Below are 16,462 nucleotides of genomic sequence, written 5' to 3'. Positions count from 1 at the left end.
TTGTAAAAAGAAAAAAGAAAAAAAAGTAGTTTTTAATGGAATCATTAATCAGTTAATTAAAATTTTTCAATAATCGACTTTCAACAATCTCAATATCAACCTCGACACGAATGAAAAGTACGGTTCAAGCCCACCACTAGTAGATATTCTCTTATTTGAGCTTTCCCTTCCAGACTTTAACCTCGACATGAGTGAAAAGTACGGTTCAAGCCCACCACTGGCAGATATTGTCTTCTTTGAGCTTTCCCTCTCACGCTTCCCCCTCAAAATTTTTAAAACGCTGTCTACTAGGAAAAAAAATTCACACCCTTGTGAAGAATACTTCGTTCTCCTCCTCAACCGATATGGGATCTCACAATTCATCCTCCTTCAAGGCCGAACGTCCTCACTGACACACTGCCCGGTCTCTAACTCTAATACCATTTGTAACGACCCTAGCCCACCGCTAACAAATATTGTCCTTTTTGAACTTTCCCTTTCGAGCCCCTCAAGGTTTTAAAATGTGTATGCGAGGGATAGGTTTCCATACCCTTATAAAGAACGTTGGTTCTCCTCCCCAACCGATTTGAGATCTTACAATCCACCCACTTTAGGGCCTAACGTCCTCGTTGGCACTCGTTCCTCTCTCCAATATCCACCTCCTTCAGGGCCTAGCATCCTCGCTAGCACTCATTCATCTCTCTAATCGATGTGGGATCTCACAATCCAATTGTAACGGCCCAAGCCCACCACTAGCAGATATTGTCCTTTTTTGACTTCCCCACAAGATTTGTAAACACGTCTACTAGAAAAAGATTTTCACACCCTTATAAATAATGCTTCGTTTCCCTCTCCATCCGATGTGGGATCTCACAAATTTGCTTATAATTTCCCCCTATGATAGATATCTCGACATTAGGAAACAAAAATAAGAACAAAAAAAAAAGTACTAAATTAAGAGTATAACATACCCTTTTTAAAATAAGAGAACTATACAATATAATCCCTAAGATTACATGGAATACATTAGATTAATACATAAATGGCTCTCTTTTTGGAGTTTTGGTTAATGGAATTGCAATTCCAAAAGCTGAAGTTCTTGATTTCAAACAGAGACACACCTATTTGGTTTCAACTTTATTTCACCTTTTAGGACACTCCCTTCTTCTTCTTTTCCCAATATCAATAACACAGCTCATTGGACCCACCATCCTTTTTCAAAAGCTTCTTTAGCTCCCATTTTTGTTACTTCAATCACCACCTAACAGTTCATATAAACAATTTGGTAAAGATATCACCTTTCATCTTCTTCCTTGATTCAGAGGATTCTTCATACAGCCTTGCTCAGATGCCTCCTCAACCTCCTCTACCTCCTCTTCCGCCGCCGCCATCTTTTATATCTCCATCGACAAGGTCGCCGCTGTCCAGAGCCGCCGCTCTACCAACAACTATACTGTCCCCTGCCTCTGCTGCAGTCTCTCAAGCACCTGCTGCTTCATCTTCAAGAGAGGCAGAGATGGCTTCTTTGAAGCAAATAGTTGTGCAAAATCGAGCTATGAAACCGAATAGTCCACTGCTGAATTCAAATCATATAGATTCTAGTAAGTATAGTAAGCCACAGTTACTACAGCAAGCTCGGCCACGCCAAACGAATCTGATTATATGGTGTTTTGCATTCCTGTGTCTACTTTTTAGTCTTCTTCTCATCTTCCTTGGAATTGCCACTTTGATCATTTTCCTGGTTGTTAGACCAAGAAATCCTGTGTTTGACATACCAAATGCAAGCCTCAGCACTATCTACTTTGATGCACCTGAATATCTCAATGGAGACTTCACTCTTCTCGCAAACTTCACCAACCCGAACCAGAGAGTCGATGTTAGATATGAGAATGCAGACATAGAGCTCTTCTTTGGGGATCGACTCATAGCAACTCAAGCAATCCAGCCCTTCAGTCAAAGAAAAAAAGAAGTGAGGTTACAACCTGTTCATTTGATATCCAGTCTAGTTTTCTTGCCACAGAATTTCGGGTTGGTACTTCGACGACAGGTACAGAACAACAAGATTGTCTATAACATCAGAGGAACTTTCAAGGTCAAAGCTTCTCTGGGTTTCGTCCATTACTCTTACTGGCTGCATAGCCGATGCGAGTTGGTGATGACTAGTCCGCCAACTGGCGCTCTAGTTGCTCGGAGTTGCAGAACCAAGAGGTGAAGAAGCAGAAATATTATGTTGCACACCTTCTATGATATCTCTATATGCATTGTCCAAATCACAGTTATGGATATAAGTCTGAAAAGATCTGAAATATCAGTTGAACACCATTCATCTTGTTTGACATGGTTTACACCATTTTTAGGGTTGTGTGTGAGCTTTTTAGGTGATTCTTCTTTAACAACTAGCGCATAAGAGCCTTGGATCAACCAACATATAGACTACAGAAGCACAACTGATGAAGAAAAATCTTCAGTTCAACAATTCTGCCTGCTCTTGCTGTATTTTGGCAATATCAATTTGACATTTTAGTTCTTGACGAGTAATAACAACCTCATTTTTTTTCGCTGCTATTCTTTCCTGATCTAATGCACTTGTGAGATCCTACATCGGTTGAGGAGGAGAACGAAACATTTTTTATAAGGGTGTGGAAACCTCTCCCTGGCAGACGTGTTTTAAAAACCTTGAGGGAAAGCCCGAAAGGGAAAGCCCAAAGAGGACAATATCTGCTAGCAGTGGGCTTGGACATATACATCGATAGTTACAGCACTCATCATCAATGGCTAAGGGGAAATATGCGTGACTTGTGAGTATTAACCAAATATCCCTTGAGGATTTTCTGCCAATAACTTTTTTTTTCAAACTAACATTTTTGTACGTTTTCCTTTATATAACTATTGATTTCTAGGCCAGCTTAATGCTACAGAACACTGTCCAATCTACCACATTTGCTGCTGGGAATTTTATAAAGATATTATATAACCTATGGCTACCATTGAATCCAAACCTTACAAGGATCTAGATTTACCGCTTGCTATTTGTTACCTTGACTGATAATCCAACTCCGACTTGTTCATGGAAATCAAGCACCTCATTTGGGAATAACCAGCAAAATACATACTCCTAGTGATTGAGCCTTGGTGGGAAAAATCGACTCCCTCACTCTCGAAAACAACCGCTGGATGGAGAGTGCATGACGAGATAGCTCAATCTTAAAATCAAAGACATTTTCCATGAGAAAGGGAAGGAAAAATAAGAAACGCCATCTCAACTCTAGGCTTGTAGAGAACTTGAAACATAAAAAGAAAATACCATACCCTAAAACCTAGTAAAATCTAAACCGAAGGCGATTCACATGACCAGAAAATAAAGAGAACACTGAGAATTCCTATTGAAACATCAACTGATCTTCTCGATGAATTCTTTTTAAACAAGGCACAATGTAAAACCTGAAGTGGCTGAGAAAGCAAAGATTGGAAGATAATTCCTGAAGTTGAGATTTCAAATTGTGTTTTCATGTCTGATTCTAGTTGTTTGATGGGATAATAATTCATTCTGACATTGTTCAGAATGGAACTCAATGAAATCAGATTTTTTTTCCTCCATTTTTATACTTCTTATCCATCAATTTAATCAAAATCAGTCCCCTGTCCAGAACCAGTTCCACTAGACAGAGAAGAAACCCCAAATTCAATGGCTAGAAGGTCCCTGAGCTTTAGATTTTGCCATAATTCGGTAAAAGAATGCATAAGATACTAACCCAAGTTCCAATGAAGAACAAGTACATACGAGCTTGGAGGCAGTAAGAACAAAAGCCAACTTAGATCTCAGGAAATTTTAGCAGAATTTGTTAATAAAAACCCACACGATAGAGAAATACATTATATCTGTTCTCTACCTATGAAATGAATCAATCACAAATTCCATTGGAAAATGATGAGTTTTGTTCTCTTTCTGTTTTCTACCTATGAAAAGATTGTTTACAGATTCATTGACACCAAAACTTCAACCTCTAAGCCTAACATTATGAAGATTATAACATAAATACTCCTCAGAAATCACAGTAAAATTGAAGGAAAAACTCTTTCAAGTGAATTGTGATGACGAACCTTTTCTCCATTGGCTTCAGAGTTCATCAGGTGTCTTTGCTGAAATGGCTAGGACGTCCAGTACACTCAGGAAATCTTCTTGCAACAGATTATAAACGAGCCTATGCCTTCTAACTCCTTCGACACAGCCTTCAAATTAAAGTGAGTTTCTCCTTAATTCTCTTCCCTCTACTTCCTCGAACATCAGAACTGCGATTTCCTTTATCTTCCGACTTTGAGTCTTCAACGGATTTCTCAGTATTAGATTCTGATTTTACTTTCTCGACAGAATCAACTGTTTGTGACGATGAAACCGCACTGCCATTGCCTTTTTCGGATTCCACAAGCAACCCAAGCGCCTTCTTCTACATCAACTTCAACAGATTCAAAGAACCATTATTTCTAGAAGGCGTTAAGCTCTGCTGAAGGCCAAGAACAACAACAAAATCAGGAGAAACCCTAAGAACCCCCTCGACAGATCGATTTGAAAGGCGTTGAAGGTTGAGCAGAGCAGAAAGTCCAGAATTATGGGCGAATCCAAATTAGGTGAAAGATAATTTGAGATGAAAATTTGAAACGTAGAATTTTGTGTAATAGATTTTTATTGAGCTGATTTTCAAAGATTTTTTAGTAGATTTTTCTAATTTTTAATAGGTCTGTTTAAAACGTAGAATTTTGGTGAAAAAAAAAAAAAAAAGTTATTTGTAACCTCAGATATTATACTCCGAGCTTTCCCTTCCGAGCTTCCCTTCCGTTCCCCTCTCCAACCAAGGTGTGATCCCTTCCACGTTTTAATACAGGGAGAGGTCGTTCCCCTCTCCAACTAAGGCGTGATCCCTTCCACGTTTTAATACAGGGAGAGGTCGTTCCCCTCTCCAACTAAGGCGTGATCCCTTCCACGTTTTAATACAGGGAGAGGTCGTTCCCCTCTCCAACTAAGGCGTGATCCCTTCCACGTTTTAATACAGGGAGAGGTCGTTCCCCTCTCCAACCAAGGTGTGATCCCTTCCACGTTTTAATACAGGGAGAGGTCGTTCCCCTCTCCAACCAAGGTGTGATCCCTTCCACGTTTTAATACGGGGAGAAGTTTCTACACTCTTGTACGGAATGCTTTGTTCCCCTCTCCAACCAAGATGTGATCTCACAATCCACCGACCCCACCTAGCTTCCCTTCCAAGTTTTAAAAGAGGAAGAGGTTTCAGTGTCCGACTAGAGTGGATTCTACTTGGTCCATCGATTTTTTGGTATAGACAAAACGAATTTACATCTCAAGTTCGATTTGTCCTCAGTACATTGCAACAAGTGCAAAGATTTTAGGTCCGAATCAGTGTCCTCTTCCTCCCCAACATCACTGATCATGAATAGAGTTAACATGGTCAGTTACAACTAGTTCATTGTATTCTATGCATTTTGTTCATCCACGTATTTTTCCTATTTGTGCTCATATTTTAATCAAACTCAAACTTCTCGAAACCGTCATGGTTGTCATCGCCACCTTCCAACTTGAAACAACATTGTTGCTTCGATCTTCTCCTCAATACTCATACAAGTATGTGAGTATTGAGTTTAACAAAAAGTCATAGTGCATATTATTATATGGGAGAAAAATCACACTATGAACATAAACACATTAGGCACATACACGGCCTTGTCTCAATAATGATGAATAAGTTAACTTTAGTATTTGTAACCAGCTTCGTAGAGGCTTTGGGAGGCCAACCCGCCGCCGCCGCCACTCCCACCGCCGTACTTGCCGAGAGTGGCCTCAGAGTTGGCCTTACACCTCTCCAAGAAGGCTGCTTGAGCTTTCGCAACGTTTTCCGTCTTCCCACTCCATATCTTCAGCGTACTTTGCTGTAATGCTCGCCCAAATGAGAAGGAAAGAGTCCATGGCTTCAACACTTCCTGTCTGTTTATGGCATTGAGGTTGAGTGTAGCTTCTTCTTCACTTTGTCCTCCGGATAGGAAGACTATTCCCGGGACGGCGGCTGGGACCGTCCGGCGAAGTGCAGCCACTGTGTACTCGGCGATTACCTCCGGAGCTACCTGGCATCACATAACATCATTTTAATCCGACAGTGAAAACAAGGAAATGAACAAGGTAGAGAATTATCACACACCTTTGGGCTACCAACGCCAGGGGTGACCATGTTGGGCTTGAGGAGGGTTCCTTCAAGGAGCACATGGTGGTCACTAAGCGCCTTGTAAACCGCAGCCAGCACAATCTCGGTAGCAGCAGCACATTTGTTGATATCATGAGGGCCATCAGTGAGGATTTCAGGCTCCACAATGGGTACCAACCCATTCTCCTGACAGATAATGGCATAGCGAGCCAAGCCCTGAGCGTTCTGTTGGATACACAACTCAGAGGGTTCAGAACCGCCAATCTTAAGAACAGCACGCCATTTGGCAAAGCGAGCACCGGCCTTGTAAAACTGTTGGCAGCGAGCACCAAGAGAGTCAAACCCTTGTGTTGTGGTCTCGCCATTGGTGCCAGCCAACTCCACAGTGCCCTTATCCACTTTGATGCCTGGAATCACATTGTTCTCTTGAAGCACTTCCACGAACGGCTTCCCATCTGATGTCGTTTGGTAAAGGGTCTCTTCGAAGAGGATTACACCTGAGAGATAAGAGAGAGCATCGGGAGAGGTGAAGAGAAGCTCACGAAGGGCTTGGCGGTTGGACTCCACGTTCTCAACGCTTATGCTAGCCAGCCGCTTGCCAATTGTGCCGGTGCTCTCATCAGCTGCTAATATGCCCTTCCCTGGGGTCGCAATGAACTTGGCATTCTTAATCAGCTCGTCTGTACAAAGAGAAAATTGAACTATGTTCAGAACACATCACAACACAAACTGTTATTGGTTAGAGAAAGAGAAAGGGGCGTACCTGCATACTTTCCAACAAAGGCAGACATGGTTAGAGATGGGAAGGTGAAGGGCGAAAGAGCAAAAGCAGAAGACTGTAACTATATAGATAAGCTTGGTCATGGAATAGCCTGGCAGAATTGGAGCCCATGCAAATGCAAGGACACGTGTCACAGAGTTAGCCTAAAGGGGGTTATCGAGGTTGGATAAAGGAATGAGTGGTGGCTTTCTAAGCCAAGTGGCAACTCATTCCCTCAATTATCCATCCCCCGATGTACATGAACACAACTCAAAATGCTTCTAACAAAATGCTTCTAACAATCATTCTAAGCATATTATAATTTCTCTCGTACATCTAACGGTATAAAACAACGTAGCTATCAGCTACGTTGCTCCAACCTCGAGAAAGATTCAAAGATTAGAGAGTATAGAGCTAAACAGAAATCAGCCATATTCAGAATCTGTCTGAATAGAGTTAAGCAAGGCAAGCATAGGCAAATCAAAAGTGAACTACACAGCCAATGAATAAGAATAGTAATAATAATCAATATTAATCATAATAATAATAATAATAATAATAATAATATGGGGCGTGGCGTTTGTATCCATATAAGGCACTTATGAGTCATAATTTCTTTCTAAAGACCTCGTGAAACGCATCCTATAATCTAAGCACATTATTTTGAGGCAAGAAGATCTCTCTCTCTCTCTCTCTCCACAACCCACGACTAGTTATGATTTTTGTGTTCGTGGGGGTGTTTTATTACTTGAAAGAGCAACTACTGTGGAGAGGCCCGCACTTGTTCATCATCGTCGGTTCCAAAATACCGGTCCCCAAACTCACCCATACCAGGCACCACACGGGAATCTTCATTCAGGCCAATCTCAATTTCAGATGTCACAATCTTTATTCTTGGAAAGCGTTTACACACCACATGTACGCCTTGAGGTGCCTAAGGTGAGGAAGAAAGTGACATTTCCATAAGAAAATAGAGAAAACAGGCTCTTCGGTAGAAATGAATTTCACTAACATTTTGTAAACTTACTGATATGAGATTGAGAAATATAATATTAGGCTCTGGAACACCCTTACTTATGAGCAAAGAAATAGCTTGCACCGCCGAGTTTCCTGAAGAAATGTCAAGATTATCAGACCTACGCTAGATAATTAAGTATTAATTAATTGTGATTATCTACGTAGGAAATTGTCAAATTTTTGTTCCTAGCCCTCACAACCGGTTTATTTCATGCCACTGATCACATGAGAGTAATCAATGGCCATGACAAAGCTTAAAAATTAGAAATTAAAGAGAGCAGAAGCAGGAAGAATAAATTGTAAAACTTATATAAGAGTATGAGCTAATATCACAGAACGGCTAACCTGTGCCCAGGATGGGATCCAAAAGTAATACATGCCTATTGGAGATATCTGAGGGTAATTTTTCATAAATTAACTGCACGAAGCGTACAACACCAGAACCATGTCAGTTCATGTATGGAAATTGCGTACTTGTATTATTTCTTAGGAACGAAACCAAAGACGACACACGAGAACAAAACATACATGTTGGCCATTGTCACCTTCCCTATGAATGAGAATCTTTCCAATTTTTATGCCTTTACAACATGCCCGCAGAGCATTTTCCATACTCTCACCACTGAAAACAGGGTAATATACTTGACAATGTTACTTATAAGAATCAAGATAAAAACAGAATATCTATAGAAATAACAGATGCCCGTTTGGAGGAATGAAACAAACATTTTGGTAATCACGTAATAGAAGAAAAATGCCAAAGCTGCAAAAAGAAATTGAATATACGTCTAACCTCCTGATGACAGAGACGCCACATAACCTCTTGCAGAAATCAACGCCACTATACACAGATCCTGTGTACACACCAAAAACTTTCAGGTTGTAACAACAATTAATTTATTCCACAACGTATAATTAAGTGTATTACATCATATCTCAACAAGAGAACAAATCCAAATGAGAACAATTGAGTTACGAAGCATGCTGCGTCATCATTGAGCTCAATACATATCTTGACGAGAGAATTACTACTAAGGGATGGCTAATTGAAAGTTAATCTATTATGATTTCTGGGTCAAGCAAGCAAAGACTTATTTATATGGACGGATGAGTTGTCAAATTCTTGTAACAAAATATAATTTGTTGGTTCCAACCCAAATGCCAACGTTCATGCAGAGAAGAAAAACATGACAGTGTACACCTAGAACTTAAGAATGAAGCTTTAGAAATAATTTTTTTTTTATTACAAGTTTAGTCCCGAACTCTTAGATTTGTGTCTATTTGGTCTCTAAAATTTTTTGTTTTGTGTCAATAAGAGCCTGAACTTTGAAAAGTACGATTCAACATATTTTTTTAATTATTGTACCTACAGCCTACTAGACTTGAAATTGAAATTTTAGGATCCACTAGACACAAAATTCTCAATTTTATATCAAATAGTTCAAATTATCAATTAATATTTTAAAGAAATTGAATATGTCAAATCTATTAGTTACAAAATTGAAAGTTTAGGAACTATAAGACAAAATTAAAATTTGGGGACTTATTCGACACAAAGTTAAAAGTTTGAAGACCTATTGGACACTTTTAAAAGTTTAGGGACTAAATAAATACAAACAAACCTGATAGTTCAACTAAATATTATAATTTAATGTTTTTTTTTACTAGAAATAACTTTTTTTTTTTCATTGAACAAATGTCTTTGGTAACAACAGCATAGATGCCAGAGAGCATAATGTAAATCATTCAGATTTGATTATTTAAAAAAAATAAAAATAAAAAGGCATTTAAATTTGGAAAAAAAAATAAAAAGGCATACAGTAGTAACTAATTGCATAGATTCCCATCCTTCAAACAGATTAATAAATGGACATTTAATACCAGAAGCCTTAATGACATAAATACATTGATAAAAAGATAACTGGCTTACCAGTTGGAGTGGTCACCTGCTTTTCTGTAAAGGGTAAATGTCCCAGACCATGTTCAACAACCTAAATCATGGGTCAGGAAGTCATGCTTATGACGGAATAAAAACCAAACAGAAACTTATAGGATAATTTCTATAAGCAAAGTTGACCACTGATAGAATAAAGGTTTCTATAGGCACAGAAGTTACCAAACGAATCAATCGGTCAGCATAAAACACAAAATCATGCTTTGTAGTTTTAGCATCTCGAATTAATGTATGCATGCCTCGTATCTGGAGGAAACAATAAAAAGCAGCAGTATTAATCCCCAACAAAAGAAAAATACAAAATGCAAAATAATAATAATAATAATAATAAATTACATTTAGCATTCTTTAAGCTAATAGCAAAACACACAATAGACGGGTCACATACCTGAAATGTTGACTGGATGACGTATAAATTAGGGTATATTTTACAAAGATCATGCTGACCAAGCTTTGTGCGAATATGTTGTACGATCAAGTCGATGGCAACATGATTATCACCCCCTCTGGGGATGATGATATCAGCATACTTCTTTGTAGGAAGTATGAAGTCATCAAAAGCAGGCTTTACAAATTTTGAATACTGCATCAACAACACAGAAGAAACATTATTATAAAAATAGAAATAATAAATTATTAAAAAAAAAGTATAACTTAGAAACAACTGAAAATTTAAAAAACATTCATTCAGATGTCACATACAGTGAAAGTCAAACGGGTGGAAAAAATATGTAATTGGCCCATTGGGATCGTAGATTAACTTCCGCGTTTGTTATTAGCATATGTAGGAAAATCTAGTGAGTAAAAATTGAGAGAACCATTATCCCCGAAAGAAGCACTCCAATTACAAAAAAAAACAAAAAATAACACAGCATGTACTATTACCTTCTGTGAATGTTTGATGGCACAAACTACTAACCTGATCAAGTACTGTAGCTATGTCTCTAGCCTTCTCCGCAGTATCACGCCTTATCCTTCTCGCCAAACGAACATCAGCATCTGCACTGAAAAGTATAAAATGTGAAGCAATTATTCAACACAGTAGGTTCAATATTTCCCCAAATTTTGGATGGGCCATCGAAAAACGTCTGGTTTATGATAGAACAAAGGGTTATCAGGAGGAAACTGGAGCCTGTGAAAAGTATGTTTGGTTGCAGAATTTTTTAACTAACTAATAACATGAAGATTTTATTGACACAGTTCTTTGAAAACATTTAGACTAAATTAAGAAAGTTAAATAATTAGATTAACCCACTTTCTCTTCCACCCGTTTAGCTAGAACTATTTAGTATATTTTAAAAATATATCCACAAATATTATAATATATTATTTTAAGTTACATTATTAAAGCAGATTCGTTTAAATAAAGAAATAGAAATATAATAATTTATACATCAAGAAAATAAAATTTGAAAACAGAACAAAATTTATATATTTTCCATTTGTTCTCTGGAATTGAATCCAAAAACTGTTTTCACAATTTCCATAAACCTTTCCAATGCATGATCTTTGTTATGGTAGTAATCAAAGTACCTGAAAAGATATAGAACATTTCTTAAACTACAAACTAAGTGAAGCCTTATTGTCTCAATGTTAATGAGAACGTTGATACTTTTATCTCAGCCACCATCTCCACCCAAATACATGCATAGTCCACAAAGAAAATACTTCATTACAGACCTGATAGTCTCTAGAGCTAATAGTTTTATCTAGAATGATGGTAACAACATTTAGAAGTAGAGACAAAGCCATAGGACCTTTATGACCTAATCTCAGATCCAAAAAGTCTCAAAAGCTAATAAATTTGATTTCTTAGACGAATGGAAACAGCACATTCGAAAGTAAGGACAGAGCATAGAGACCTGTATCAACAAAGATCTTCATATTCATCAGTTCTCGAACGCGAGGGTCATGGAAAACAAGAATTCCTTCCAAAATGATTACATCCGAAGGGTTAACCTGCAAATGAGAATTAGACAGTAACTGTCTCTGTAGAACAAAAAATCAAAAAGGAAATGCGTGATGCCATGACATATATGCTGGTTTTATTTGTGAGTGTCATATAAGATATTGACTAGACAGCACAATCAAGGCGAATAAGAAAATCCTCCATAATATCAAACACCTCCCCCACTATAATTCAAATAGCAACACCTTTGCTTTCAGCTTTCAATAATAATAATTAATTAAAGCTTACATAAAAATTACCAATGTTTTAAAGGTATAAATGAGTCTATCAAGCATTCATCAATTTATAATTTTTACCTATTGTATAGGTCTCTTTTCTACAAACTTTCATGTCTCCCAGATCACAATCAAGTTCTCAAAACCCACAGAGTAGAAGAGAAGAATCAAATTCATTGTACAGGCATGTCCTAGTGCCCTAAAGATATATGACGGCACCATGAGAATCTATTTTCATGATAATAATGCCAAATCAGAAAAAAAATCTAGAAGCCAAAAAAGCATAAATAACATTTCAACTGCAGCAAAAGAATGGCAGTTATGTCTAATTTCCATACCCTTCTTGGTGGAAACACATTATTATTATAACTCTTGAAGTCATATTTTGGAATATCTACAGGCTCCCCATGCCTCAATTTTTCCATTGAGCTTAGAAGTTCCTCTGTATCAAATGCATCTGATAACAAGAAATTTTACATCAGAAAGGAGCGTTCCATCAGTTTTTCACACCCCAATCCAGAACACAGCTACAATATTTACCAAACTCATGCAGTACATATAACCTGATCATTAGAAAGTCCTTCAGACTATTATTAAGAGTACAACGTGGAAAACATTAGCATTCAAGCTTTTCAAAGGGTAAAAACTAGAAGCATCTCTAAATATTGCATAAAGGATATGAGTATCAACTATAACAACTGTAAAACTAATGCAACCAGAATGTTCAAGTTTTTAAACGAACAAGAATACATGGAAGATGAGTTGAGTAAAATAGATGACAGGAATACATGGAAGATGCAAAATTTTTAAACGAACAATTAGTAACTTCCAATGAAGAATATGCCATCAAGAGAATATTAGCATCAAGCCCGAGGAATTATTCAATTATTCTAAGGTAATGGAAACATTAAATTAAACTTACCGGGATGGTCAAAGTTGTATTCGTGTACTTGTGTAAGTTCCTCGGAAGATAAATTATGATAAAAAGAATCCTATAACAAACATATAATAACAATATCAGTGCCAGAAGCTCATCAAATTTAAATCCTCGCTTGTGATTGTCCTCTATGCTCCATAGAGCCAAGTGGCAAAAGGTGGTATAAATTAAGTAGAAAAAATAAATAAATGAGGTGTCAATATATATAGGAGGGTGGTTAGAATTAAGACTAATTCCAAGCAGTTGATGTTCTCAAACTCTCCTTTTTCGTGGCTCAGATTTTCAAGTTAAAGGTAATTAATCTAACACAATACTTCTGATGTTCACCACCAGTATATGAAATTTCCATCGAGAAAATTACCTGGTTTACAAGAACAACTCGCTGGTCATGAAGTTGATGAATGATCATATCACAAACTGTAGTCTTTCCAGAGGCCGCACCACCAGCAACCCCTTCAAGAGAAAGAAGATTTGTAAGCTATACACATTGAAGATCAAAGAAACCCATTAATTTGAGTGTGCTGGGAGAACTTAAAGTTACAGAGTACATTAAGAACATAACAAAATAGATGAGTGAAAACCTTGTTCAAAAATAACAGATTGCCACGCCCACCAACAACATAAAAAACAAATTAAAGATGACATAATTCATTATAGCTGGACCCTTGACGTCATTTTGAGTTTTCTCAATCAGTTAAAAAGGGGGAAAGATGAAAGAAAAAAGAGAATGAACGTCAGTTACTGTTACCTACCAAACAAATTACAATATCATGCATCATTACAGTTACCAGCTAAAAATTTAGGACACACGTCACTTTCTTCAGAAATAAACGTCAGTTTCAAGCATCTTTCATATATCCAAGACAAAGAGATCAAGCATGTAGTGCATGAAAATACTTGCCAATGACAAAAGGTTGTTTATGAAAATTTTCAGTTTCTGACATCAATCTCCTTGTATGTCCATTTTGTTGCTTTCTATCAATAAGACGTCCAGAAAAGTGCACGCCAGAGGATGCCTCTATTAAATCAGCAACTGAAGCAGAGCCCATGCCCAGAATCTTAACTATAATAGAGAGAAACTAGCAGTGAGTATTCTTCATTTAAAGAGGAAAACCATTTATAATATTTTCAACGGCACAAGTCATTCATAACTCATTTACTCTACACCCAGCGTCATAAGAACAAACATACAAAAATTCTCCTCTCTACAAGACATATAGACCTACTAGTTCAAGGACTAATAATACAACAAATCAATCATAGAATAATTGGCCTCAAAAGATCTATAAACCACAACAATTATGTTAACCCCATTATGTCATAGTAGTTGAAGCGCTTAAATTCCCTATCCACACCATCCTGAATAACCGGGTCTCATTTATTATCGCTTTCCAATAAGAACCATAAAATTTGATCGCAGATGCTTTAATTTTAACTGCTCGAGTAGATTTAGAATGTCCTGCAACCCAGCAAACTACTTAACTCTCTAACATCCGATTTTTTCCGAATTCTAACTAAGCACGACACCTCAAAATAATAGAATCTCATTCACATAATTGAGGTAATCAAACCACAATCATATTTATCATCCTTACAGCAGAAGAACTAGAGTCCTAACCAAACACGCCTAAAAAACACTCAGTTTTGTAGACACAAAAATCGAGAGAATTAAACAATCAGAAAACCGAATCCGCGTACGACAAGCATCAACAATAATCTACATTAATCTACAAAAAAAAAAAAAAAAACAAACCAACGAATCAAAATCATAAACAACGCTACATGATTGATTTTTTAAAAAAAAATCCAAACAATCAAAGAAGCTTCAAAGTTGTCTCACATACTAGTACGACTATACGCTGCAGATCCAATCCAAATCCCGCGGCGATCAGCGAGCGAATGCAAATCCTTTTGAAAAATTATTGTTTATTACTGTCGTGATTAAAGAAACACAAACTGAGATTATTCTAAGATTCAGTCAAATTGATTGCAAAGAAATCAAATGCAGTTCGCTCCGAACGCACCTGCCGAAGTCGAGCCGGAAATTGGTTTAGAGAGAGAAAATGAAGGTATTTTTTTCATTCCTGATACAGAGGGGTGGGCGGTGGCTGTAGATATATATATGGGAGCCGGAGACGGAGGAGGGGGAGCCCTTGTATCCCGATTCCATTTTAGAACGGTGGGCCCACTTTCTCCATTATTTTTCTCTTAATATTTCCATATTTATTCAAAAATTATTAGATTTTGACATATAATTATTAATTATCATCTAAAATTTAATTATTTTATTATATTTTTAAAATATCTCTATAGATATTTTAATTTTTTTTTTGTTATATATTTTTCTTTATAAATAATTAATTAAGATGTACGAGTGGTTTGGTTTAAGGTTTTGTTTGTGGTGTTTGTAATGCTCGGGAATCAAATAACTGTGTTTACCCTTACGAGCGGTTTGGTTCAAGGTTTTGTTTATGGTGTTCGTAAAAATAATGCTCGGGAATCAAATAATTGTGTTTATGGTGTTCGTAAAAATAATGCTTGAGAATCAAATAACTGTGTTTACCCTTAGGAGCGGTTTAGTTCAAGGTTTTGTTTGTGGTGTTTGTAAAAATAATGCTCGGGAATCAAATAACTGTGTTTACCCTTACGAGCGGTTTGGTTCAAGTTTTGTTTATGGTGTTCGTAAAAATAATGCTTGAGAATCAAATAACTGTGTTTACCTTTACGAGCGGTTTGGTTCATGGTGTTCGTAAAAATAATGCTTGAGAATCAAATAATTGTGTTTACCCCTACGAGTGGTTTGGTTCAAGGTTTTGTTTATGGTGTCCGTAAAAATAATGCTCGGGAATCAAATAACTGTGTTTACCCTTACGAGTGGTTTGGTTTGGTTTATGGTGTTCGTAAAAATAATGCTTGAGAATCAAATAACTGTGTTTACCCTTACGAGCGGTTTGATTCAAAGTTTTGTTTATGGTGTTCGTAAAAATAATGCTCGAGAATCAAATAACTGTGTTTATCCTTATGAGCGATTTGGTTCACGGTTTTGTTTATGGTGTCAGTGAAAATAATGCTCGGAAATCAAATAAATGTGTTTTATAAATTCATTAAACAAGATAAAAAAATTTAATTTTCTTCACCAATAGTTTAAAAGTAGAAAGTCATTAAATGTGAATAATAATAAATGCGAAGGGAAAATAATAACCAATGGCATTGCTGTCCGAGCTGGCACTTCCGTACGGCTGTGCTGTGGAAAAACTTATCAAGAATTACGATTCCACCGTGGCGCTGACTTGGATGTGGGCCCACCTTTCTTAAATTCTGACTGGGATATAATTCACAACCCAATTCTAAAGGGTTAGATTTTTTATTTATTTATTATTATTTAAAAAAATTATTACTTATCCACAGTACTAAAATCTGATAAAATT

At 37.0% G+C, this 16,462-nt stretch overlaps 3 protein-coding genes across 3 annotated transcripts; 1 reads left to right on the top strand and 2 right to left on the bottom strand.

Annotated features, from left to right (window-relative positions):
• The first annotated feature begins 1,283 nt into the window (after nucleotides 1-1,283).
• Nucleotides 1,284-2,539, top strand: LOC111797152 (NDR1/HIN1-like protein 1). The gene has a single exon (XM_023680075.2). The coding sequence runs from the start codon at nucleotides 1,328-1,330 to the stop codon at nucleotides 2,189-2,191; it is 864 nt and encodes a 287-aa protein (XP_023535843.2). The 5' UTR covers nucleotides 1,284-1,327; the 3' UTR covers nucleotides 2,192-2,539.
• A 3,085-nt stretch (nucleotides 2,540-5,624) lies between these two features.
• On the bottom strand, nucleotides 5,625-7,292 carry LOC111797149 (fructose-bisphosphate aldolase, cytoplasmic isozyme 1). Its single transcript, XM_023680073.2, has 3 exons — nucleotides 6,946-7,292; nucleotides 6,180-6,862; nucleotides 5,625-6,105 (listed from the first exon to the last, which is right to left on the bottom strand). Exons 1-3 carry the CDS (start codon nucleotides 6,971-6,973, stop codon nucleotides 5,737-5,739), a joined length of 1,080 nt encoding a protein of 359 aa, XP_023535841.2. The 5' UTR covers nucleotides 6,974-7,292; the 3' UTR covers nucleotides 5,625-5,736.
• Nucleotides 7,293-7,445: 153 nt separating this feature from the next.
• LOC111797148 (uridine kinase-like protein 3) lies at nucleotides 7,446-15,211 on the bottom strand. The gene is made up of 15 exons (XM_087124440.1): nucleotides 15,059-15,211; nucleotides 13,936-14,097; nucleotides 13,396-13,487; nucleotides 13,020-13,089; nucleotides 12,436-12,554; nucleotides 11,776-11,872; nucleotides 10,833-10,912; nucleotides 10,302-10,496; nucleotides 10,076-10,159; nucleotides 9,890-9,950; nucleotides 8,753-8,813; nucleotides 8,488-8,581; nucleotides 8,305-8,377; nucleotides 7,970-8,052; nucleotides 7,446-7,876 (listed from the first exon to the last, which is right to left on the bottom strand). Exons 1-15 carry the CDS (start codon nucleotides 15,114-15,116, stop codon nucleotides 7,703-7,705), a joined length of 1,503 nt encoding a protein of 500 aa, XP_086980566.1. The 5' UTR covers nucleotides 15,117-15,211; the 3' UTR covers nucleotides 7,446-7,702.
• Nucleotides 15,212-16,462: the final 1,251 nt, after the last annotated feature.

This window comes from Cucurbita pepo, chromosome 6 (genome assembly GCF_057944985.1).
Source record: "Cucurbita pepo subsp. pepo isolate OVF chromosome 6, ASM5794498v1, whole genome shotgun sequence".
Lineage (NCBI taxonomy): Eukaryota > Viridiplantae > Streptophyta > Magnoliopsida > Cucurbitales > Cucurbitaceae > Cucurbita > Cucurbita pepo.
Note: the sequence above shows the minus strand (reverse complement) of the source record. Positions and strands in the feature narration are given on the sequence as shown.